The sequence below is a fragment of the Schistocerca piceifrons genome, chromosome 3 (genome assembly GCF_021461385.2).
Source record: "Schistocerca piceifrons isolate TAMUIC-IGC-003096 chromosome 3, iqSchPice1.1, whole genome shotgun sequence".
Lineage (NCBI taxonomy): Eukaryota > Metazoa > Arthropoda > Insecta > Orthoptera > Acrididae > Schistocerca > Schistocerca piceifrons.
Window position 1 is genome coordinate 948,912,586 of NC_060140.1, and position 27,828 is coordinate 948,940,413.

At 40.2% G+C, this 27,828-nt stretch overlaps 1 protein-coding gene across 1 annotated transcript in view; it reads left to right on the top strand.

Moving 5' to 3' along the window:
• LOC124789260 (carcinine transporter-like) overlaps nt 1-15,107 on the top strand; it is an 83,739-nt gene extending 68,632 nt beyond the window's left edge. The window contains exons 7-8 of the mRNA XM_047256557.1: nt 13,717-13,931; nt 15,079-15,107. Of these exons, the coding sequence (XP_047112513.1) occupies nt 13,717-13,931; nt 15,079-15,107 (244 nt within the window). The remainder of the gene's footprint in view (nt 1-13,716; nt 13,932-15,078) is intronic.
• Nucleotides 15,108-27,828: the final 12,721 nt, after the last annotated feature.

Below are 27,828 nucleotides of genomic sequence, written 5' to 3' on the forward strand. Positions count from 1 at the left end.
CCCGTGAGATTTTTTTTTTTTAATTGAAAACACTAATTCAGCTACTGAAGCATCTGTCTCTTGTGTGGGTTGCAGGGGTTACGACCCCTGGGGAGGTGGGTGGGGTTTATTTCATGGCTGTGTGAATTTGCCTTATGCTGGAATGTAAGGCGTGTGACCTTTAAGCGGACTTAGCCGCTGAGCGAGGCTGCCTAGTCCATAATCTGAGCTACCCACTCCCAAATAAATGTCTCTAGAGAAATCAGAATGGCATAATATATCTGCATTACACAATGCTTCTTTAATCCTTTCAAATTATTCTTGACATTCATCATTCCAATGCCAGGTCATTTTGGCTTTAGTAAGTGTTCTCAAATGGTTCAAATGGCTCTGAGCACTATGGAACTCAACTTCTGAGGTCAATAGTCCCCTAGAACTTAGAACTAGTTAAACCTAACTAACCTAAGGACATCACACACTCCATGTCCAAGGCAGGATGTGCGGTCGCACGGCTCCAGACTGTAGCGCCTAGAACCGCTCGGCCACACCGGCCGGCAAGTGTTCTCAATTTTGGGGCAGTGAGTACAGGTTCTTTCAGGAATTTTCGATAGAGCTCACATACGCCGAAGAATGCTCTCAGTTGCCTTTTTTTAAGGTCTGGAAATTGCCTAATTGTCTCGAGTTTACTTGGATCAGGATAAATACCCTCTTCCGTAATTATGAAGCCAAGAATTTTATCTGGCATTTACCAAATTCTGTCTTACCTACGTTTGCTGTTACCCTAGCTTTCTCAAACGCCTGCAAGACTCCCTCAAGTGTCTCTATATGTTCTTCCCATGTCTCAGTTGCAATTAATATATCATCTACGTTAACAGTAAACTTCTTAAGTAATTCTTCACCCAAAATATTGTCCAATGCCCTAACAAATTCCAAGACCGATACATTAAGCCCAAATGACTTGGAATGCATACCTCAGAGAAAGACTGGATAGTGAAGGGGGAGGCGTGTTTATAGCGATAAGAAGTGCAATAGTATTAGAGGAAATTGACGGAGGTCTGAAATGTGAAATACTTTGGGGAAAGGTAACGGTTAAAGCAGGCTCAAACATGGCAATTCGATGTCTCTATAGGCCCTCTGGCTCAGCAGCTGTTGTGGCAGAACACCTGAAGGAAAATTTGGAAAATATTTCTAGTAGATTTCCCGACCATGTTATAGTTTTGTGTGGAGATTTTAATTTACCAGATATATACTAGGAGACTCAAACGTTTATAACAGGTGGCAGGGATAAAGAATTTTTTTAAGTGCATTATCTGAATACTACCTTGAGCAGTTAAACAGAGAACCGACTCGTGGCGATAACATATTAGACCTTCTGGTGACAAATAGATCCAAACTATTAGTAACAGTTAATGCAGAACAGGGAAACAGCGATCACATAGCGGTTTCAGCATCGGTGATTTCAGCCATAAATAGAACTATTAATAAAGGTAGGAAGATTTTTCTATTTAGCAAAAGTGACAAAAAGCAGATTTCAGAGTACTTGATGGCTCAACACAGAAGTTCTATCTCAAGTACAGATGTACAGATAGTGCTGAGGATCAGTGGACAAAGTTCAAAACCATCGTACAATATGTATTAGATGAGTATGTGCCAAGCAAGATCGTAAGAGATGGAAAAGAGTCACCATGGTACAACAACCGAGTTAGAAAACTGCTACGGCAGCAAAGGGAACTTCACAGACAAACGAAAATTACACGAAGCAAAACGTAGCGTGAGGAGGGTTATGCGAGAGGCGTTCAACGAATTCAAAAGTAAAGTTCTATGTACTGACTTGGCAGAAAATCCTACGAAATTTTGGTCTTACGTCAAAGCGGTAGGTGGATCAAAACAAAATGTCCAGACGCTCTGTGACCAAAATGGTACTGAAACAGAGGATGACAGACTAAAGGCCGAAATACGAAATGTCTTTTTCCAAAGCCGTTTCACAGAGGAAGACAGCACTGTAGTTCCTACTCTAGATCGTCATACAAATGACAGAATGGTAGATACCGAAATAGATGAAAGATGGATAGAAAAACAATTAAAATCGCTCAAAGAAGGAATGGACGCTGGACCTGATGGGATACCAGTTTGATTTTACTCAGAGTACGCGAAGGAACTTGCCCCCCTTCTTGCAGTGGTGTACCGTAGGTCTCTAGGAGAGCATAGCGTTCCAAAAGATTGGAAAAGGGCATAGGTCATCCCCGTTTTCAAGAAGGGACGTCGAACAGATGTGCAGAACTATAAACCTATACCTCTAACGTCGATTAGTTGTAGAATTTTGGAACACCTATTATGTTCGAGTATAATGACTTTTCTGGAGACTAGAAATCTACTCTGTAGGAATCAGCATGGGTTTTGAAAAAGACGATCGTGTGAAACTCAGCTCGCGCTATTCGTCCACGAGACTCAGACGGCCATAGACATGGGTTCCCAGGTAGATGCCGTGTTTCTTGACTTCTGCAAGGCGTTTGATACAGTTCCCCACAGTCATTTAATGAACAAAGAAAGAGCATATGGACTATCAGACCAATTATGCGATTGGATTGAAGAGTTCCTAGATAACAGGATGCAGCATGTCTTTCTCAGTGGAGAGAATTCTTCTGAAATAAGAGCGATTTCAAGTGCGCCAAAGGGGAATGTCGTAGGACTGTTGCTATTTACAACATATATAAGTTACCTTGTCAATAACATCAGAAGTTCACCAAGGCTTTTGCGGATGATGCTCTAGTATATTAAGAGGTTGTAACAATGAAAAATTGTGTTGAAATTCTGGAGGATCTGCAACAAACTGACGCATGGTGCAGGTAATGGCAATTGAATCTAAATGTAGACAAGTGTAATGTCCTGCAAATACATAGAAAGAAATATCCTTTATCATTTAGCTACAACATAGCAGATCAGCAACTGGAAGCAGTTAATTATATAAATTATCTGGGAGTAGGCATTAGGAGTGATTTAAAATGGAATGACCATTTAAAATTAATCGTCAGTAAAGTTGATGCCAGACTGAGATTCATTGGAAGAATCCTGAGGAAATGAAATCCGAAAACAAAGGAAGTAGGTTACAGTACACTTGTTCGCCCACTGGTTGGATACTGCTCACCGATGTGGGATCCATACCAGATAGGATTGATAGAAGAGATAGAGAAGATCCAAAGGAGAGCAGCACGCTTCGTTACAGGATCATTTAGTAATCGTGATAGCATTACGGAGATAATAGATAAATTCCAGTGGAAGACTCTGAAAGAGAGACGCTCAGTTGCTTGGTACAGGCTTTTGTTGAAGTTTCGAGAACATACCTTCACCGAGGAGTCAAGCAGTATACTGCTCCCTCCTGCGTATATCTCGCAAAGAGACCATGAGGATAAAATCAGAGCGATTAGAGCCCACACAGAGGCATACTGACAATCTTTCTATCCATGAACATTACGAGACGGGAATAGAAGGGAGAACCGATAGAGGTACTCAAGGTACCCTCCGCCACACAACGTCAGGTGGCTTGCGGAGTGTGGATGTAGATGTAGATGTAGATGGCAATACTCTAAAATGATAACTTCTGCCAGGTTACATGAAGGCAGTATACTGACATGACTCAGAGGTCAGAGGTATTTGCCAGTATCCTGTGCGCAAGTCAATGCTACTAAGCATCTTTGCACCCCGAAACCTTTGGATTAATTGTTCTATCGTTTTTGGCTTGTCTTGATCTGGTTCAATGATTTTATTTACTGTACATGCATCCAAAACTATTCCCACTTTCCCATGTTTCTTGTTTACGACAAATAATGGATTGTTGTATTGGTCTTGGTTCTCTCAATAACCCCAAGGTCAACGATTCTTTGTATTTCCTCTTCTACTGCTTGCCATTTAGCGTGAGGGATGGAGTATTGTTTTGAAAGGCTTGTGTTCCTTAATTTTCAATTTACATTCTACCTCTTTCATGATTCCTGGCTGCTGAGAGAAAACTTTGCTGTGCTTATGTGAGATCTCTGGTAACCTCTTCCGAATCTCTTCATCCAAATGTGTCATATATTCTAGTTTCTTGCCTATAGCATCTTCACTAGGTTGATCTGTTTGTGCTAATCCCTTGTAGAATATCAATACTTGCTCATCAACCGATTGTTCTTCTGTAGGCCCACCGCATAACACAAATTCACCTGTCAGAACTCTTCTGACTTCTAACTTTCTACCAAGGTCAGTTCTCTCATTTCTCCTGTCCTGTCCTTTTACACTCACTGTGCATTCATCGAAATTTATGATTGCTTCTACTTCATTTAGCCAGTAAATTCCCAAAATAACTGTATGGTATCACCAAAAATGTCGCTTTATATGCTTCTCCCTCTACTTAAAACCCAGTCATTGCTTATTCCTTAATGAGCTTACTTTTGGCACCTACAGCATTTGCAACTCGGACATCATTTATGTGAAAACTACGTAAGGTGGCGTTAGTATTCAGTATCTGGTCATATAGCTTTCGAAACATAGCATGCACTTCACTCCGAGTGTCAACTAAAGCATCAACATCTAGTCCACACATCTTTATCCTGACTACAATTGGACCTCATCAGGAGTGGAGTCTAGTTTACTTTTTCCTTTCTTCCTGATCTTATACCTCACTATTTATTCGCCTGCCACCTTCTCTTTCATATTCCCTTGTATTTTCATCTCTTCTGGAAAGGCCTTGGAACTGATGTCCATTTCCATGGGCCCTAATTCCATGATAGTCTCCTCTTCCTCAGTTGAATGATTGAATATTAAACTGATTCCATTGGTAATTGTCTTATTTTTGGCCCTGCTCACCTGCTTGATTATTCTCTTACCCACACGTGTGCTCCAGTATCTCCATCAGGGCTCCTCTATCTTTAAACTTCTGAACATTTTGACCAGTACTTCTTTAGAAATTGTCCTTTAAACTGCTCATAACTACAAACTTTATCTTTTTTCTTCACTCCATTCTATCTATTGCAAACCGAATTTTGTCTTTGTCTCGAAAATGTGTTGGAAAAATGTCTCTCAACAATTTCATAAAAATCTTCAGGTGCAGCACTCCCTTTGGCTTATATTTTTGTCCCACATGAACTTGTGGATGACGATTATCACCAAACATGGATGTTATCACTTTACCTTCTCCTATAGCTAGTGTTGCATAACCAATTTTTCTGTCAGTCTCCTCAGTTTTCGTTTCTAATTGTTGGATTTCGCTTTGTAAATGTTGTATGTCCTGTGCAATCCTCCTGTTATCTTCGCCCCTCTGCAATGTTATTGCGCTTTGTATATTTTGACCTAATTCAGTCTGTTTGTTGCCTACTCCCTAAATGCACTCCTGGAAATTGAAATAAGAACACCGTGAATTCATTGTCCCTGGAAGGGGAAACTTTATTGACACATTCCTGGGGTCAGATACATCACATGATCACACTGACAGAACCACAGGCACATAGACACAGGCAACAGAGCATGCACAATATCGGCACTAGTACAGTGTATATCCACCTTTCGCAGCAATGCAGGCTGCTATTCTCCCATGGAGACGATCGTAGAGATGCTGGATGTAGTCCTGTGGAACGGCTTGCCATGCCATTTCCCCCTGGCGCCTCAGTTGGACCAGCGTTCGTGCTGGACGTGCAGACCGCGTGAGACGACGCTTCATCCAGTCCCAAACATGCTCAATGGGGGACAGATCCGGAGATCTTGCTGGCCAGGGTAGTTGACTTACACCTTCTAGAGCACGTTGGGTGGCACGGGATACATGCGGACGTGCATTGTCCTGTTGGAACAGCAAGTTCCCTTGCCGGTCTAGGAATGGTAGAACGATGGGTTCGATGACGGTTTGGATGTACCGTGCACTATTCAGTGTCCCCTCGACGATCACCAGTGGTGTACGGCCAGTGTAGGAGATCGCTCCCCACACCATGATGCCGGGTGTTGGCCCTGTGTGCCTCGGTCGTATGCAGTCCTGATTGTGGCGCTCACCTGCACGGCGCCAAACACGCATACGACCATCATTGGCAACAAGGCAGAAGCGACTCTCATCGCTGAAGACGACACGTCTCAATTCGTCCCTCCATTCACGCCTGTCGCGACACCACTGGAGGCGGGCTGCACGATGTTGGGGCGTGAGCGGAAGACGGCCTAACGGTGTGCGGGACCGTAGCCCAGCTTCATGGAGACGGTTGCGAATGGTCCTCGCCGATACCCCAGGAGCAACAGTGTCCCTAATTTGCTGGGAAGTGGCGGTGCGGTCCCCTACGGCACTGCGTAGGATCCTACGGTCTTGGCGTGCATCCGTGCGTCGCTGCGGTCCGGTCCCAGGTCGACGGGCACGTGCACCTTCCGCCGACCACTGGCGACAACATCGATGTACTGTGGAGACCTCACGCCCCACGTGTTGAGCAATTCGGCGGTACGTCCACCCGGCCTCCCGCATGCCCACTATACGCGCTCGCTCAAAGTCCGTCAACTGCACATACGGTTCACGTCCACGCTGTCGCAGCATGCTACCAGTGTTAAAGACTGCGATGGAGCTCCGTATGCCACGGCAAACTGGCTGACACTGACGACGGCGGTGCACAAATGCTGCGCAGCTAGCGCCATTCGACGGCCAACACCGCAGTTCCTGGTGTGTCCGCTGTGCCGTGCGTGTGATCATTGCTTGTACAGCCCTCTCGCAGTGTCCGGAGCAGGTATGGTGGGTCTGACACACCGGTGTCAATGTGTTCTTTTTTTCCATTTCCAGGAGTGTAGGTACTTAACATTGCTGTTGCTTCTCCATTATCTCTTCGATCTTTCCCCCTAATTCTTCTTTAACTTCTTGAACCTCTTCATGGGCTTTCTCAGTTATCTCTTCTCCCATCTTCTTTGCATCTTTTTAGAGCAGGTTTATGCCCTGCTGGAATCTGCCTTCTCCCTCCTTGCAGTCTTTCCTCACCTATTCCTTATAATTCTGTAATTGTCTGTTAAAAATTTCATGCTCTTGTAGTGTCATCTCAATTTCCTCATTGACAATGTCAATCTTTTCTTGGGTTTTTCTATTGGTTCTCTCGATTTTCTGATTGGTGGCCCTGATTTCCTTATTACTGGCTTCAGTCTTTTCTTGGGTCATTTTACTGTGTTCCTTGGTTTCCTGCTTGGTATCCTCCATTTTCCAATTGGTGGCTTCAATCTTGGCATCAATTTTTTTCTAATATCGCCAGTAGCACATATTTCTGTCTGCCCACTACAATGTTTACTACAGGTTTAATTGGTATCTTGAGGTAATTGGTGGAATGAGATAATGGACTTTCTATTGATAGTCCACAGCCACTGATTCCTGAATCAACTCTATCCTCCTGTCCTATCTCCTTCTTCCCAGATTCTACCTCCAGAATCTCTTGCTTGATTTCAGTAGACATGTTTGGTTACATATATTACATACAGGCAACACTATAAATTAACCCTTGGGTAACCTAAGACTCTTGACCACCTGACAATTAAAACAAAATAATGACAGCAGTACTTCAACTAGCTCAAAACAGAAACAGTACCTGTTTGCACTGGATATATAAAAAGCTTCACCAACTTATCTGAATTAAACACCAATGGTAATATTCATCACCTCACACCAAAGCATCAAAAATCAAATAACACCACCAATTAACTTATGAAACCTGTAATCAACAATTAATGCTATAGCATAAGTCTTAAAATCTATTCGCAGCTGTCTTGCTGGTGAAAACATAAAAATATATGCATACATAGACAAACTACTGCCGAGCCAGAAAATACCGAAATGGAAGGAAAAATTACTATACAATTCTTGTAGCGTTACAAGATGTGATTATATGCTCTGCAGATAGCCTAATTAAATTATTATTGCGCCAGCAGGTTGTCTCGACTCAATGCATGATGCAAATACTTGCTGCGGAATTCAATATTCATTGCGTGCTCTGTTAACTGGTGGCTGGAATAACCGTTATCACAGTTCCAGTTATATTTTTAAAACTGTTATTGTAACAGTTATAAATAAGTTTCAAGTTATTTTTCACTACTGAATACTCCAATGGGGTTACAGTTAAATAATGACACAAGTGGAATCCATCAGTTTAGTTATCAGTATCACTGTGAGTAGAGCGAAATGGCAGGAATGTCGTACAAATTGTGCCATAACCTTAGCTAATTAACTGCGGGTAGATTTCACTTGATGTTCGAACGATTATTAGTGTTTCATATCATATGTATGTATGTATGTTATCACAGTAGCTATTATAAATATTATCCTCACAGCTGCAGCAGAAAATGCAGAACTTCGCCACAGCACTGTTTAAGTTAAATGTTAACAATGTGCATTTTTAAGTATGAAGTAATATGTAAGCTGAATAATGCAGGTTGAATTCAAAGCTTGTGCTGTTTACTTAATAGAATAAGTGTATGGCCTTGTAATAAAATACAAAAATATACATAATGTGATAGATTCGTTTACTCCTCTATGCTGTCCAAGTTTTAGTTGAGATTTGGAAAACTGCTCGATTTCTTCAGCTACAACATGTGTATGAAAAGTTTGACAGTGTTAAATTTCTGGGATTACAACTCAATAATTAATTCAGTTGGGAAGGGCATACCACAGAATTGCTGAAACGCCTAAACAAGTCTGTATTTGTAGTGAGAATGATGACAGATGTAGGAGACATAAATATAAAAATAAGAAAAGCTATATACTTTCATTCTATTATGTCATAAGGGATCATATTCTGGGGTAACTCAACAAATCGATCAAACTTTTTTAGCATGTTAAAATGTATAATAAAAATCATTTGTGGTATAAATTCAAGAACAACATGTAGAAACCTGTTTAAGGAACTTCGTATTCTAACCACTGCTTCCTAGTATATTTATTCCTTAATGAAATTTGTTGCAAGTATTTCGAACCAACAGCTGAATACATAATATCAGTACTAGGAATACAAACAATGATCTACATAAAGACCTAAAATCACTTACCTTGGTCCAAAAAGGGGTCCAATATTCAGGAACACACACTTTCAATAAATTGCTAGCAAGTCAGCAACCAATAAAAACTTGGTTTGTGATAAAGCACGGTTTACAGAGAGTTTGAAAGACTTTTTGATAGGCAACTCGTTCTACTCTATAGATGAATATCTTAACAGGGACTGTTAGACCAGTTTAAGCAAAAATTCTGCTATGTTTCAGTTTTGACAGCACTTGGTCACAGCAGTCAAGATCAGGTACCTGTATCTGATAAATTTATTAAACATGCATAACTATGTTTTATTCTGGCAGTGTATTAATCCTGTAAACATTAGCAACTCCAGTTTACTGTAATACATTCATGTATTTTGACAATCTCCTGACAAATGATGAGGATAATAAGTATTATATTCAAATGTTTTATGTTATACTTTGTCCTCTCCGATAGCCACCGGCTATTTCCATAGCAGTATGAAAGTATTTGTTCATTCCAGTAACCATCCTCTCTGCAAATATCACCGGGCTCTATGACCTCCAACTAGAGTCAGGAACACAGTTACTAACTTCCAGGTTACCTGTACTGGTAGCCGTTAACTTACAGAGAAGTAGAACTGTGAGCAAATAACAATAACTACCGGAGATAAATACTGACCTCATGGTTATTTCCATAGTCGCTCTAATTCCTTATGGTAGCTGTATTTGTACTACCTGCCCAAACTAAATTGACAAACAAGGCGGTGGCTCAAGGGAACTACCATACATGTCAATGCATGTACTGCAGCCCCTGTTAGCCACCACTCTTACATTAACTTCATTTAACAGTTTGTGCTGAAAGTAGTGATGGCGCACGAAATAGTACACGGTTCTATTAACAGATGGCGCACAGTCTCATAGTTATTTCCATGACCTAGAGAACACCCTCAAAATGGTCTATCCCTCTCCTTCGATGAGTTGACGCGCAAGCTTAGTAAGATCTTCGGGTCAACAGATGGCGCGAGGCACCATTGGCAGTTACTGAGATACCTGCCAGTATGAGGTGAGCGGTTATCGCAGTAACCGTTACTTCTCAGTAATCGGTTATTTCTATCAGTTAAGTTATTTTTTGCCACCTCTAGTCGCTGCCGCTGGTGTCAATGCCATTGGCTCGTTATATGCGGCGACTTGGCTGACGCGTCGCTGGCTGCCCACCGCCCGGTGCAAACTGTATAGACGTTGTCGTCGAAGTTCGCTGGTCGGTGGCCAGGTGGCACTGCGGTCAGGATACTTAGTAGCTTCTCCAAGAGATGCAACTTCGGCAGCGTGTTGGTAGCTGCTCGGTGTAGCATGTCTACGCCGTCGAAACTCTCACGTGGCTGTAACTGGTGCTGTGTCGAATTACTTCCTGACTGACGTTCTTTGACGCGGCTGCTGGGCTCCGTGCATTATTGCCTACGTATAAGATTATGGGTCCACATTAATTTTCGAGATTTTAAAACGGTTTACAGCCGGTTTCGTGCATAAAGACTGAGCACAATACTTCTTTGACACGTTTGTAATGAATACGCGATCAGTTACGTCGCGATGATTTCTCCCCGTGTCTCTCGTTAATATTAACCTCGCACTGTTTTACACACGAATTTCCGTGCTTGTACTCCACAGTAGAGTTTATTAACACTGTCCCTGTCGTCTGATACTGCCAATTGCTTTTAATTATTAGGTGTTAGAACGTTCTATTATCCTGCAATTACATCGTAATACAGTGTCCGAAGTTTTTTATGCATTTTCACAATGAAAACCATTACAAAGTACCGTTTATCGAAGATGGTTTTTCACGAAATTTTTCAATTGTTCATACATACGTAAATTAATGAGAAGTTTTCGTTACCATTTAAACTCTTGGTGATTTTCTTAATACTGCCAATGTTCTTTCACGATAAGCACACTTGAACCATTTGTTGTTATTCTCCTCCTCTTATCGCACTGCACACTGTCCTTTCATAGAATGCCACAATGAAACACTCCCTTTTAGAACTCATCGTTATTGACTTGTGGATAACAAGCCTAACAGTTTAGAATAGTTCGACCGTGTGCAGCTGATAAAAGCTGATCCGTTAATATTTGAACAGGAGTTGTTTCGTATCAAATCCAACAAAGTCAATTTGAATGTCAGGTAGCAATAATCGGTACATACTTTGTTGTTAGGGTTCTATATATATTGTCTAAACAGCACTAATGAGGAAGTTACTCTCTTCATCTGACAAAATAATAACGGTTAACTCATCAAAGGTCGCCTATTAATATCGTCACACACCAATATCCTCCATGTAGCACCATCTGCACAATCCTTACTGCAATTCAAATCGTTGGTGTCCGGCGCGGTTATCGCGTAATCACGGTACGCAAATGAACACTTAAACATACCGACAAGTCACTTAGTTAATGCCATTTCCGTATTTGCTGGAGGTCACGCCTACGGCGCTGGGTGACACACACAGCCGTTAAACAATGGTAAATGCGGTCACCCATCCTGCCGAAATCCGCCCTGCTCGTTTAGTAGTCAACAACTTACTTTTTCGGAGTCTCAGCACTGACTACTTTCTGGCTCACTCGGCTCTCGACTATCGATAGTACCTACTGCGAGCTGCGTGAGGCAAAGATATATTGTTCTCCATATGTAAGGGGCGGTTGACTCCTTAAATGTTGCGCAATTCACGAGAATACTGTCTGCCTGAAAATATCCTTCGTGTTAAAAACTGTTTATTATTCTTTACTTTTTACTCTACAGCTGACGGTTTATCAAATAGATGCAGTAAAAACTTTCATTCATCGCAACACCATACCTGTTTTTCACTAACAAGAGTTATTCTGACGTGCGCATAAAATATCACTTACAAAATATAACATAAAATTCTAAAACTACTTTCACTACATGAAATCCATCATATTATTATCATAGAAACTGTATTTCAATTAAAATCACTTTTAATTTCAACTGATTGTCTGCATTAGTAGTGCAATACTAATGAGCAATTGTCGCTACTACTGTATTTTGTTGCAATAATCTCTCGGTCGAATATAAACTGTAAATTTAATTACATTTGGCTTCTTTTGGCTATTTTATTTTCACTTATAACTTCCTTGGAATCGTGGTTAAGTGATAGAAAAAATCCTGTTAATGATTAATGACTAGTGTCAATGAAGTTTCTCTCGACAAGATCATTCTTTGACTAAACAAGGTATAATGTTCCAAGAAGTTGCTAAGATGCCAGCATGCCAATTACACAGCTACGAAACACTGCAGGATCTCACTTCTTTATGCGTTGCCTATGGTGCAAAGTAGTGCTTATTATGAGTTCCATGATCGACAACAGGATCTTTTTGATTAGTGTGCAGCTTGAATAAATCTGGCCCACACAATATTCTTCATTGCTTCGGAAATCTTCTTGTGACCATGTACTGCGCCCACATACATGCTCGACCACTTATAATTTGCCTGGCCACATATCACAACATTTTCGATGCAAAACACTCTGGCGTTTGCACTTCAACGAATACGTCCGTTCCTCCAGACAGATGCTTCGCAACTACTTCTCTGCCTTCACCACTGCGCACTCTTGCCAACGACGATATTGTTACTGTGCTTTACACAATAGAAGCTTCCCTGACATGCTCAGCGTATTTACTACAATGATTTGACACGAATAATTCTTACTTATCCTGTCAACAAAAAATAAAATTTTCATAAACACTAATAAATGAGAAAATTCATTAATACATGTATTTACAAAAATGGTTATGCAATCGAGAAAAACAGGTATGGTGTTGCGATGAATGAAAGTTTTTACTGCATCTATTTGATAAACCGTCAGCTGTAGAGTAAAAAGTAAAGAATAATAAACAGTTTTTAACACGAAGGATATTTTCAGGCAGACAGTATTCTCGTGAATTGCGCAACATTTAAGGAGTCAACCGCCCCTTACATATGGAGAACAATATATCTTTGCCTCACGCAGCTCGCAGTAGGTACTATCGATAGTCGAGAGCCGAGTGAGCCAGAAAGTAGTCAGTGCTGAGACTCCGAAAAAGTAAGTTGTTGACTACTAAACGAGCAGGGCGGATTTCGGCAGGATGGGTGAAAACACCTATCATTCTCCTATCTCATTTACACCAGTCTATTTCTCGATCTTAGTGCATACACTGAAGCACGTGTAGAAGGCGTGGGAGCGGCTTGCTTACCTTGTCACGTGACTTTTCCCTTCTTACTCCCCCCCCACCAGTTAGAGACCGACACCTGTACAGATGCTTTACAACTGCATCATTTTCAAATCTACTTGAAAATGTTCTGGATGCGAAGGCTACATTCGGTCATGAACTTAAGTAATGTATATATTAGGAAATAGACCGGTGTTAAATTAATAGAACTGACAATCCACGTTACTGTAGCTACTAAGAACATCAGATCACGAGGGCTTGATTGGAAAGAAGCTTCAGACTGGCCATCTATCTGTCATACACTTTACATGGATCTGATATCGAGGGTACCTAAAAACCAATGTACAAGTTTTATAAGTCTTTATGTTTGATGATGGTAAAATCGTATTTTTAAGTTCACTATTGGTACAGATATAGCTTGACGACAATTTTTAATCATACTTTACAATAAAGACTGTGTTGTGAGCCCATTTAAAGGAGTCTGTGCATGTTGATACTTGTTAGTGGATATGGAATAATGTGCGCATTTCTGGTCGTTACCAGGTCGGTATACCTGCTGACAATGTACTCACCGGTGATAGCGGTGAGCCGATTGAGCGCGAACCCTTTCCTGGGGATAGTGGCGCAGGGGGCGGCAACGTTCACTGCCTACTACCTGGTGAACTACTTTGGAGCGACGTTCGGTCGCCGTTGGCCCGGCGTGGCCAGTGCACTCTTGGCTGCAATGGTCTGCGTCCTCATCTTCTGCCTGCTGACTGGTGAGCTGCTACCATGTCTCTCTGCTGATATAGCCTCTATCTTATCTAAAAATTGGATGAAAATCGTAAGATAGATCAGTTGGATGTCAATAGTCAGAGAAGACTGCTGTGATAACCAAGTGGGCCAACTATGAGATCAGTACAGATGGAGCACAACCAGGAATGTTCGCTTCTCTGTTGCTCATAGACTGTGGCAATTAAGAACCACAGGTTAGATATTGACGAAATTCAATAATAAATAACCATGTACAGTAATGCGTGATGATGGTCGATATGCGCTGTTACAAATGCTAAGGTTTGGGGTGCCATCCCCATCGCAAATTTCGTAGGGTGGACGGGTTGTACTGCCGTTGATTCTCCTTGGCTTAATGGAATAGTAGACATTTGGCTTTCAGCAAGGGGTAAATTACTTAGTTACCCATTTACAGGAATAAGTCACTGCAGGTAATCGAACTGACCACGAATGGGATAGAAGATTTTATGGGGGGATACAATACAACAAACGAGAAAACAATATACTGCCATAACTCGACTCAACAAATACTCAAATATACTGATTAATACACTGTACAGCTATCAGTTACATAGCTAGTCCATAAATTTAATCAGCATGAGAATGGCAAAAATGCCAACGATATGATTCACGGTTATACAAACACAAATCTACTGAAATTTAATCTAAATCATGAAACAAGTAATCGCTAAGTGAATATTCAGCTGCTTCGTCAATGGGGGAGAACAAAAATAGGGCAAAAAAAACAGAAGTAAAGACATGCCAGTTATGGGTAAAAGACCGTTTGGTGGAGCTTAGTGGTTTACAACTTCTACTTGTTGTCTGTTGTTGGGCAACAGGTATTTTAGTACATGGAACGAGATCTATTCGAACTGATAGGGACAGGTTAACGGCTTCATTTATCATAATCTACCCTATAATTTCCTAGTCCAGTATCATGGGAACATGGAATTTGTGAGAGTAACTGTTGATGCAGGTAAAATATATAGCTGCCAAATCTAACCTGTTTTGAAAGTGGAGACCATCGGCAGTTCATAATTAAATACAAGCCCGGAAACATGGATTCAACCTAAAAATCCTTGCTGAGAAAATGTACGAAAACTTATAATTATAAGTTATTTTTGTTGTAAGCAGCTGATGATGTTTACTATGATTACACATGAAGTGGTTGTTTAAGAAACAGTAAGAAATTCAGTTACAAGACATGAACAAACTAACTTTACAAATTAAGCACTATTTTGGTAGTAACGAAGAGTGAATGACGACATATAATAAAATGAAGTTTTCTTGTAATATGCATCTGTTTGAAAATCTGGACTACCCCACTCAATTTACTATGACAGTCATCTTAGATGAATACTCAAAATTAATCAATTTTATCAGATAACATCTGAAAATTGGAACCCATTTTATTTGAGGGTTCAGTTTAATTAACAGAAATATGGTTCAAATGGCTCTGAGCATTATGGGACTTAACATCTATGGTTATCAGTCCCCTAGAACTTAGAACTACTTAAACCTAACTAACCTAAGGACATCAAGCAACACCCAGCCATCACGAGGCAGAGAAAATCCCTGACCCTCCGGGAATCGAACCCGGGAACCCGGGCGTGGGAAGCGAGAACGCTACCGCACGACCACGAGATGCGGGCTAACAGAAATACAAAGACTATTTACTGTCAGAAGGTGCAAAACATACGTTATATGTTATATCACAGTAAGTAATTAACTTTATAGTCACATTATTACTGTGTGTGCTGAAACGAAAAATTGTGATAACATATAACAGAACCACACAAAAAGATTACAAGGACTAAATGTTACTATTGATGCCTTTGTATCTTTTTTTTAATATTGAAAATTCTTTAGAATATGTGCAGAATTTATAGTATTGATAGATTATTCGATCATAGGTTTAATTATTCGCAATGTACCAAACACTTGTCAGATATGCATTTAAGGATAGTATCTTCCAGTCATTATTGTTAAATTGCATGATGTGTTGTGATACAAGTATAAGAAATTTATGGGTTGTATACTTATCAATTAATTGCCTAGTCCAATGAACACACTATTTATTTTAAGGTAATTATGGTACCTTTAAGTCCTTGTTACTCAGCGTTTGGAGCTTTTAAAAACATGAAGTAACTGTAGTTTCACTTAGCAAGAGCGAAAATGGTTGAAGTAAAAAAAGGAGAAGTAACATGGTGCACTAGCTTTGATTTAAGGTTTTAGCGTAAACTGTTCACACAGAAATATAATACTATGACTGTCAATAACCCAGATAGAATATAATGTAAATGTAAACAAAAATATTGAGCAATTTCGAACAAACTGGTTTAAGGAGAGGTGTATTATATCAAAAAAGGAATCCAACCATTTAAGAGAAAATGGAATCCTGGATTTGAAATTTGATTAACAAAACCATACTGATCAAATTTCAACTGTTACCATTAAATTATGAACGTATGTCTGAAAGCTGTATAAAAATGAAGTAAAGGGTCAAAAGGAGTTGCATATATCATGAATTACAGGATGGGTTTATTTATCAGCTGTTTCTTCACACCTATGTATGTGCATGTCAGGCTGGATTTACATGTCTACGTCAGAAGTACAGTAACACAAAAAGCTAAAACCGAAACTGCACCAACAAAGTTTGCAAAATTCACAGACAGATGGAGTACATAATCTATCTTCCACTCTGTTAGAGTAAGGTTGTGGTGTTTCTGTTAAATCGCTGGTCCAGGGAAGGATCAAAATGTTAATACGGTAGCACAATTTATTGCTGGCAAGTAAATGTATGTCTCTTCCTCAGAACTGAACATACAAAAATTCTCGTTTTGTGCAGCGCACGTCGCGGGTGCAGGCATCGTGATGGCGATGATGCTGATGCAGTTCAGCACCGTTGCCAACCTGGGCATGGTGAACCTGCAGAGCATCGAGGTGCACCCCACGTGTCTCCGCCAGATCGCAACGAGTGTCGAGTGGGCAGTTGCCGGGGTTGCCATGTCTTCCCTGCCCTACCTGGCTTTGATGGTACGTGAAATGTAAGACGTTGCACATCAGTAGGTGGAAAAATAAGCCTTACTGCTCGATTACAAGGTTGTTCATCCAAATTCAGTAGCAGACGCTGCAGGAGAGGTGTTTTGGACCATACAGAGGTACGTTAAAAATTTGAGAGCACATGATCGAAGAAGCGCCAAGTACAACAGTAGTTCCTTCGACACACACTATCTGAACTATCGGGACACCCCCCTGTAATGCGAAATTGATCCCTAGATGTCACGAGATGCAGACGCGCCATTATAAAACGAGGCGAGGAGTATTGTGTTGTCAGTAGAGAAACAGTGACAGCTGAATTTGACTTTCAGAAGAGTTCAGTGCTTCGATTGTGGACAGTCATTGGCTATTACCTGAGTAGCGTATCACCAGGGACATTTCAACTCCTCTAAAGCTGCCTACGTTGACTGTTGGTGATGTGATTGTGAAGTGGAAACGCGAAGGAACGATCACAGCTAAACCAAAATCAGACAGATCAGACATCATATACTGATGGACAGGGACCATCGAGCATTATGGAGTGTGGTCGAAAGAAATCGGTGGACGTACTGACTTGGGAGTAAAAAAGTGATTTCAGCAATTCAGCCAGCACATTGATGGTACATATGGAGTCAAAAGAATGGAATACAGTTATCGAACAGGTGTTCATAATCCATCCATTTATGTAATCAGTTCTAAGCGACACTTGACGTGGTGTAAGGAATGACGCCACTGGACACTGGATGACTGGGGACGTGTAATTTGGAGTGATGAATCACACTATACCCTGTGACTATCCGATGGGAGGGTTCAGGTTTGGCAAATGCCTCGAGAACATTATCTGCCATCAATGTCTAATGCCAACACTGAAGTATGGAGGAGGTGGTGCTACCACATGGTGGGGGGGGGGGGGGGTTCTGTGGTTATGGTGTGGTCCCCCTACTGCGTTTAAGGAAACGGTAAGGGCAAAAGGATATGAGCACACTTTACACCATTATATACGGTGTACAGTAGCGCAACAGTTCAGAAACAATGACTGGATCAACATGACAATTCAACTTGTCATAAACCAATGTCTGTGAAGCAATGGTTTGTAGACAGATTCATTCCTGAAATGGACTGGCCTGCCCAAAGTCCAGACCTGAATTCAACAGAACACTTTTGGAATCTGATAGTACTTCGACTTCTCTCCAGATCTTCTCTGGTTTCGGCTATTCAGGAAGGATTGGTTGCCATTCCTCCACATACGTTCAAACTACTCATTGAAAGTGTCCTCATTGGAAAGGGTGAAGGGAGGACACATCCATTATTAACTTCCACTTATAGGTGATGGAATACTTTTGGTAGGATAGTGTAAATCTCGTGAAAAAAAAGAACATTGCGGTAAAATCAGATATACTGTATTCAAGTTCATACCGAGATGTATCGGCAGTAATTCTGCCGGAGCGCCATTCTAAACTGTAGCAGGAGAGAGTGACACCACAATATCGTTTTGGGATGTTCATATAAATATAGACATAGCAGATTATTATCGCTTACATTCCCTTAACAAGAGGTAAACAATGGTCTCCATTGACAATGAACCTAATACAAAATGTGAAGAAATCATAACGACAGATCGAATATGTCTCAGAAATCACTTTGTTGTAAATTTTCAACCAGTATAATTACGAATTTGAGACAAAAACTGTAAAAGTTTAGATTATAGTTCCAATACGACGGATAAATTCCAAAAAAACAACTGTATTTTTCTCTTAGACGTATTTCTCTCTCGTTGATACTTTTCATAAACCAGCGTAAAAAATAAGGACCACATCTGACAAGGTAGAATTTAAACCTGTCATATTGCCCTGGATGGGATGGAAAATGAAACATTATTTACGATCCTCGGAGTATTCTATTTTCCTGGAGGTCAGAGAGTTGTTTGTACAGCGCCTGATAGTTCAGCTGTATTGAAATTCTGTACATTTGGGGAAATACTTGGTGGTCATAACTAAACTGGCAGTGTTCCTAGCACATCACAGGACGTTGAAACATCGTACGTATATCCATTAGCTGGCGCGCTCGCGGGGTGTGCTAAAAAAAAGTTTCACTTTCCGTCACAGGTGAAAATATAGAGCAGCCAGAATGTGATGTAGGTCCAGGGAAAGAAGGGTAAAATGTGCTTCGTCCATCCAAAGAATATTCCCCAGCCCCATGTCATCCAGTCCAGTGCGTGCCACAGAACGAAAGGCGAAGTCACGGCTTTGTAGCCTATCTTGGATCTTCATTTTGTGCACATTCTGAATCTCGTAGGGGTACCAGTGAAAATCTTTAGAACAACTGACCAGGGAAGAGAGAATTTCTGTGATAACTTGAGCAGTGGATGCAAATTTTAATGTGAGTGCTGCACTTCATCAACAACTGCCATGGGAATGGGCTGCTTCCCTTTCCCATCTGCACCACCATTGTTCACCTGTTTCTTCAGGTTAATTGATCGTATTCCTTAGCCCATTTACTATCATGGGGCCTCTTCGCAGTTGTTCCTGTCGGCGATATACCCACCCTGCAGCGATGTTGTTGCTGTCGTTGTGATAAAACAGCTTTGCCAGCAGTGTACGTCTTTTTCTCAACGGCCATTGCGTTTCATACACCCTTTACACCAACAGTAACTTCATAAAAGAAATTAAAACGTATCGCCTAGTGACATCCACCATACTGACGTCAAAACATCAGACATTTCTCATTCTGACTGCTTACAGTGCCATATTTTCAACTGGTAGCAGCAAGTACAACTAGGGGTATTAATTTTTTCAGCATGCTTTACAGGCTAAACGATTAATGGACGTACCTACGATGTTTCAGCGTCCAGCAACGTGTACAACCTGTACTGTAGCTCTTAAAACACCATCACTAAAACTACACCTACTGGGTATTTGTTTTAGCACCCTTATATGGAATGGCCAATAAATAATTTATAACTGCTTGTGGATTTGTTTAGTAATAATGGAAATAGGTCATTCTCTCGTTGACATCAAGATCTACGCAGCTGTGTGTAACATGCATATAATAATTTTTTCATAGTGTGGAGCCAGAGTCGTAATATATTTCTTTAAAGTCAGTACCGCCATTAGAATCTTGTTTATTTACAGTGTTACAGTTACACTTACACAATCATGATTTCGACTTCAAAGTGCTGTTATCAAGTGTTTTCTGAGAGCAGATTAGACAATAAGAGTGAAATATGTAACAAGTGATGTAACCATATAAGAATCCATATCTATAATGCTTACTTACAAGTCTTATAAATTGCCTAAGATGGCGTACTGACACATTAAAATACACTATTAGTCACATTGTTAAAGTTTCGATATTTCTGGCAGAGCCTACTGCTTTGTTTCATTTCTGAGTATACCATCTTGACTGAATGACAGTTGGCTAAGTGTCAAATTGTCTTGGTCAAAGAAATTCCTGTTACAAGCAGGTGATTTTTTTTCTTTTGATCTTTGGACTCAGTATCTAGTAAGGTAGGAAAGGTTAGGAGCAATTTATTGTCTTTGGTAGTTATTACATCTTTGCAGCACCTGTTTATCTTAGTATACAATGAAGTTGCCTGCTCATAAACAAAAACAGTAACAAACCTCTCGATAATATTCGCTGCATCCATAAATATAACAGTCAAGCTAATCATTGTCATTGTTTAAAGTACATTTTAGTAGGTAAATATACAGCTTTGTATATGAAATTAACACATGGCCAACTGTAAGTTGTGTAATTTTGCCTCAATTCAGAATTAATACAATACAGTGCAATTACTTACTCTACTCACTCATTAATTAACCAGTGAGTTTTGAAGCAATATTTATGATGTACATATTATCAGACATGTAAATCCTGTTATATGTGGTAGAACATTACTTAGGAATAAGTGCAAATAATAGAGGTATGTGAAACAGGACCTGTACATAAAAGTATTTCAGCAAATAAAAGAATCAAACGATTTCATGCTAAACAACACATTTAATTTCAACATAATATAAAGAGTAGGGATATCCTAGTATTTGTTAATAGTTGATGAGATGCAATTACCAATGTGAGTGCACCATGGTATTGATACATATGGCTGCAATCTTGGTGATATAAATCTTATTTAAATGTTATAGTAGTGACGTCTTACTTATATGATGTATAGATGACATAGTAATGTTAACAACTTAATCAGTTACCACATATGAAAGCCCCAAGTGGATCAACTCCTATTTCTTAACAACAAAGATAAATGTAACATTATTGATCATAGTTACTTCTTAGAGAGGTAATAAATAATTGAGAAGAAATACAAGGTCAAGAGAACTATGAATCATTCATTGAAGACTGTAGGCATATGGAGTGGGAGTATAAGGAGGGGTGTAGAAGGATGGATTGGGCGCTACCAAATGACTAATGAAATGAAGGAGAAGCTATTATACGGAGGGGGAAGGGTAGCTAATAAAAGAATAAGAATAAAAATGTGAAGTGAATTTTTTTTAAATTTAAATACACTTATAGTAAATAGCCATTTTTAAATGTTAAATCTAGGATCAAATATAGCGTATGTTAGGACATTGTGTGGGAATGATGTGTCCAAAGTGAAGGTACATTTAAGTGTGTATCAGTACATTCTCTGTGTGGATTCATAAATGCTAGTGTTTTATGTGATAAATAGTGGTGATACTAAAATTTATTCCACAAATTTAATAAGATAAAAGGTTTTATTGAGACTTTCTCAGTCTGTTCTTTGGTTAATTATAGAAGTTCAGGGTGAGGTATGAAGAGAGATACTGACTCCTCGTAAAAGTAGTATGTCTCAGAGGGAGGAAAGGGTTAGTCAATCAGTGCTTAGCAATAATCGCTGAGGGAGGTGATGGGCATGATAACAATACATTCAGGGAAGGGGGGAGGGGAGGGGGATGCTGAAGAAGAGAGGAATTATGCATAACAATGTGAATAAAACCCTAATAAATTAGAGAATACGAAGGAGACAATGTTATAAAAAGCAAAAGGGGAGAAAAGACATAAATATCCCACATTGTGAACTATCAAAGGAATAGTCCACAAATATATTCATCTCAAAATATAAATTTGGTGGCCAGGGTACATATATCCAATTATAATATAATATATTTTATTTATTAACAGATATCTCACAGGAAATGTCTATCATTATTCCTTGATTAAAGATCACCCTCCCCCCCAACTCCCACACTCCTTTTAAAATACTCCCTTTTCGTCACTTACTTAGATGTCTACATATTATTATGTGTTATTATTTTTATTTTTGAGTATTTTTTCACTTCACATTTTTATTCTTATTCCTTTATTAGTTACCCTTCCCCCTCGGCCCCCCCAACATTTGTCTTTGTTGTTAAGAAATAGAAGTTAACCCACTTGGGGCTTTCATATGTGGTTGCTGATTAAGTTGTTAACATTACTACGTCATCTTTACATCATATAGTTAAGACGTCACTACTATAACATGTAAATAAGATTCATAGCATCAAGATTGCATCCATATGTATCAATACCATGGTGCACTCACATTTGTAATTGCATCTCATCAACCATTAACAAATACTAGGATATCCCTACTCTTTAAATTATGTTAAATTTAGATGTACTGTTTAGCATCAAATCGTTTGATTCTTTTATTTGCTGAAATACTTTTATGTACAGGTCCTGTTTCACATACCTCTATTATTTGCACTTATTCCTAAGTAATGTTCTACCACATATAACAGGATTTACATGTCTGATAATATGTACATCATAAATATTGCTTCAAAACTCACTGGTTAATTAATGAGTGAGTAGAGTAAGTAATTGCACTGTGTTGTATTAATTCTGAATTGGGGCAAAATTACACAACTTACAGTTGGCCATGTGTTAATTTCATATACAATGCTGTATATTTACCCATTAAAATGTACTTTAAACAACGTCAATGATTAGCTGGACTGTTATATTTATGGATGCAAAGAATATTATCGAGAGGTTTGTTACTGTTTACGTTTATGAGCAGGCAACTTCATTGTATACTAAGATAAACAGGTACTGCAATGATGTAACAACTACCAAAGATAATAAATTGGTGCTAACCTTTCCTTCCGTACCAGACACTGAGTCCAAAGATTAAAACAAAAAAAGTCACCTGCTTGTAACAGGAATTTCTTTGACCAAGACAATTTGACACTTAGCCAACTGTCATTCAGTCAAGAGGGTATACTCAGTAATTAAACAAAGCAGTAGGCTCTGTCAGAAATACAGAATCTTAGACAATTTATCTAATAGTGTATTTTAATATGGCAGTATGCCATCTTAGGAGATTTTTAAGACTTGTAAGTAAGCATTATAAATGTGGATTCTTATATGGTTACATCACTTGTTATGTATTTCACTGTTAATGTTTAATCTGCTTTCAGGAAGCACTTGATAATAGCACTTTGAAGCCGAAATCATGATTGTGTAAGTGTAACTGTAACACTGTAAATAAACAAGAGTCTAATAGAGGTACTGACTTTGTTGTTATATGCATGTATTGCATATCTTTATCATTTTTCATTTATTGCAATTTATAGCACGAATGTTAATATCTTTTTAATAATAATTTTATGAATGTGGTAATAATTATAGTGAACTCGTCTCACTACCGTGAATTCGACGCTGTCTAGATTTTTCTTATCATGTCCTGGAGTGGTTTCCCAAGGACAGGCCATGACGTAGGGATCACGTATTTACTTGAAACTTTCTACAGCTGCAGTAGGCCATTTAAACAACATATGTGCAAGGAGTAATGTGCACTATTCTGGAAATTGCGAGTATATCGCAAGAGAAGTTTTAGGCCTCCGTGTGCCTGTGCGAAAATGCTGGTGGAAAGACCTAATTGTGGGCAAATGGTACAGCCGGAGTTGTAGCCCAGCGTGTTTGGACAGAGGGTTAGCTGCCCTCTGTAATGAAAAAGAAAAAAAACCAAGTGAATGGACCAACGACGAACTTGAGCGAGTATCACGGGACGTTCGCGTCGAACTAATCCAACGATCAAAATGAGCTAAAAAAATAAAAGTTGTTAGATCTCGCACTTAGGAAGAAGGACGTGTGCGGGGCGACGGTTCGAATCCAGCTACAGTGACTGCTAGTTCTTAATCTATATTTTTCCCATCACCTGTGACATTATTTAATTTATATGACATTTGAGAGCTAATACGATGAAAAAGATAATCCAACGTGCATTTTCGTGAAGTTGTTGTGAATTTCATATGTTATTTGACTGTTTACTATTTGTAACTAAATTTTCAAGGACGGGCGACAGGCTTGGAAAGACCAGACTAAACTCGATAGTGCGACTGACTTTATTCACAGTCACTAACATAGTAAGTCACAATGTGTCAGAATACAAGAGTAATGTACAATTACCTGTCGGATGTGCACTCGACCTCACATGTTGCAGGATGGTGTTTGTCACACAAACGTAGAAAACAAATTGAAATGGTATCTACTGGTTCGAAATAATGCAGTTTTCCAGCATTTACAGGGAATATTAAGAGTTTCTAAGGAGAAACATAACTCGTTGACATTTTGAAAAATTTCTCTTTCTTCCAACAGTTTGGATGAAAACTACGCGTAACGCGAAATTTTGGGAAATTTATGGGCGCTGACAATTGGTGATGTAAGATGGAATCTAATTAAAGATATTAAGTAGTCAAATGACATGAAATGCACTAAAACGCCATGTAAATACACAAGTTTTTATTATTATATTACCTCTCAAATGTCATCTAAGTTAAATAATATGAGAAGTAATGAAAAAATAGATTAACGAATACGTTTGAGCAGGAGTCGAAACGTCGCCTCATACATGTTCGTCTTATGAAGCTCGAACGCTAATCACTTGACTACCACGGATTCGAATGGTCAGCACCTTCGTACAGGTACATCAGTTACATAATCGATGCGTAAAAAATCTCTTGCGATTTTCACGGAATTGCCACAGTAGCACATCATACTAATTTCACATTTTGTTGTTTTAATGGCCTAATAAGGTTTAGCAAATTTGAAGTAAATCTGTGGTCCCAACTTCATGGCCTCTGCTCGTTAGTATTTTCAGTGAGTATTTTCAGTTTCAGTTTTAACGTAGTCAGTTCGTGGGTCATTTTGCCTGACTTCACTAAGGACGTGGCGGCGCACCCTTCCCTACCACTTCGGATTTTCCAAGACGCTGGACCACTGCAGCCGGCCAAGCGATCCCACACGTCCGTCCACAGCTCTCTACAATAGCCTGTGTACTCTGCCCAGCGCCAGCTCCGACTTCCTGGCCCAGCAACTTCACGGCAACTTGCCAGCTATACACTACTCAACCAGATAACCTACTCTGAAATATTGTGCTTAGCGGACTCGCCTTTCATGTCACAGTACGACGAAAGTTGCTGTAGTTGACAGAGGACAGTTCTGCCTTTAGTTCTCTGAAGCTGAATGCTATTCAATTTCGAAGCTTTTCCATCTATTCTTTGGGTCTACTGTGGCACTCAGCATGCTGTGCAAAAGTTAAGGCCGAAAATGTTTTTCCTGTGATTAATGTCTCGGGACACACCTAACCTCCTAGTCCAAGTATCACTCTTGAAATCTCCTTCTGTCGTAAGATGCGTAACTCAGCACCCACCTAAGCGAATTACACTGCTGGCCATTAAAATTGCTTCACAAGAAGAAATGCAGATGATAAACGGGTATTCATTGGACAAATGTATTATACTAGAACTGAAATGTGATTACATTTTCACGCAATTTGGGTGAGAAATCAGTACCCAGAACAACCACCTCTGGCCGTAATAACGGCCTTCATACGCCTGGACATTGAGTCAAACAGAGCTTGGATGGCGTGTACAGGTACAGCTGCCCGTGCAGCTTCAACACGGTACCACAGTTCATCAAGAGTAGTGACTGCCGTATTGTGACGAGCCAGTTGCTCGGACACCATTGACCAGACGTTTTCAATTGGTGAGAATGTGTTGTCCAGGGCGCAGTCGAACATTATTTTGTATCCAGAAAGGCCCGTACAGGACCTGCAACATGCGGTCGTGCATTTTCCTGCTGAAATGTGCGGTTTTGCAGGGATCGAATGAAGAGTAGAGCCACGGGTCGTAACACATCTGAAATGTGACGCCCACTGTTCAAAGTGCCGTCAGTGCGAACAAGAGGTGACCGAGACCTGTAACCAATGGCACCCCATACCATCACGTCGAGTAATACGCCAGTATGGCGATGACGAATACACGCTTCCAATGTGCGTTCACCTCGATGTCGCCAAATACGGATGCGACCATCACGATGCTGTAAACAGAACCTGGGTTCATCCGAAAAAATGACGTTTTGCCATTCGTGCACCCAGGTTCGTCGCTGAGTACACCATCGCAGGCGCTCCAGTCTGTGATGCAGCGTCAAGGGTAACCGCAGCCACGGTCTCCGAGCTGATGCTGCTGCAAACGTCGTCGAACTGTTCGTGCAGGTGGTTGTTGTCTTGCAAACGTCCCCATCTGTTGAGTCAGGGGTCGAGACGTGGCTGCACGATCCGTTACAGCCATGAGGATAAGATGCCTGTCATCACGACTGCTAGTGATACGAGGCCGTTGGGATCCAGCACGGCGTTCCGTATTACCCTCCTGAACCCACCGATTCCATATTCTGCTAACAGTCGTTGGACCTCGACCAACGCGAGCAGCAGTGTCGCGATACGATAAACAGCAATCGCGATAGGCTACAATCCGACCTTTACCAAAGTCGGAAACGTGATGGTACGCATTTCTCCTCCTTACACGAGGCATCACAACAATGTTTCACCAGGCAACGCCGGTCAACTGCTGTTTGTGTATGAGAAATCGATTGGAAACTTTCCTCACGTCAGCACGTTGTATGTGTCACCACCGGCGCCAACCTTGTGTGAACGCTCTGAAAAGCTAATCATTTGCATATCACATCGTGTTCTTCCTGTCGGTTAAATTTCGCGTCTGTAGCACGTCATCTTCGTGGTATAGGAATTTTAAAGGCCAGTAGTGTATATCTCAAAAACTTGCTGTATAAGAGTGATTAGTTTAAAATCTGGTACACGAGTACTAAGACTGAAATGTTGCACAGCATTCGTAGTGATATGTGAGATTACAGTTGGCGCATGGTCATTCAGCTTGCCACATTATCTTTCAAGAATATTTCTGGTAACCAGTCAAAAGCTAGCTTATAAGCAACATCATATAAACTTACCCTCACTCCACTTTGGCATAAACAATCAAGAGCAATTTACAGGCCTATACCTTTGACGTCACTGTCTAACAGCATTATTGACCATGTTTCACACTCGCGTATTTTGAAGTTTACGGAGAGGAATAATTTGTTTATAAATGAAAGTGGATTCCTTAAGCGTGTATCTTGCAGAACGCAGCTCGTTCTGTTCTCGCATGAAATCCAGAGCGTGGCAAGCTGAGAATTACAGCTAGACTGCGAGAATCTCTCTCCCGCATGCTGCGCTGTTGTACTTTACGACAATGCTGTTTCATTCACAGAGCGACCAAATTATTCATTCACTTGTCGATGTTAGTTTCTTGTAGTAGTATAGGTGTAAATGTTTTAATGCGATTTCCAAATAAATATGCCAGGTGACGGCAATAAACGTGAAGTTCTTCGTAGATTAGATTAGATTAATACTTGTTCCATAGATCATGAATACGACACTTCGTAATGATGTGGAACGTGTCATGTTAATAAAAGATGTCTGTACAAGATATTACATTACACAAGATATTGCATTACACTAATGTTTAAGTTGGTTTTTTTCTCTTAATTTAT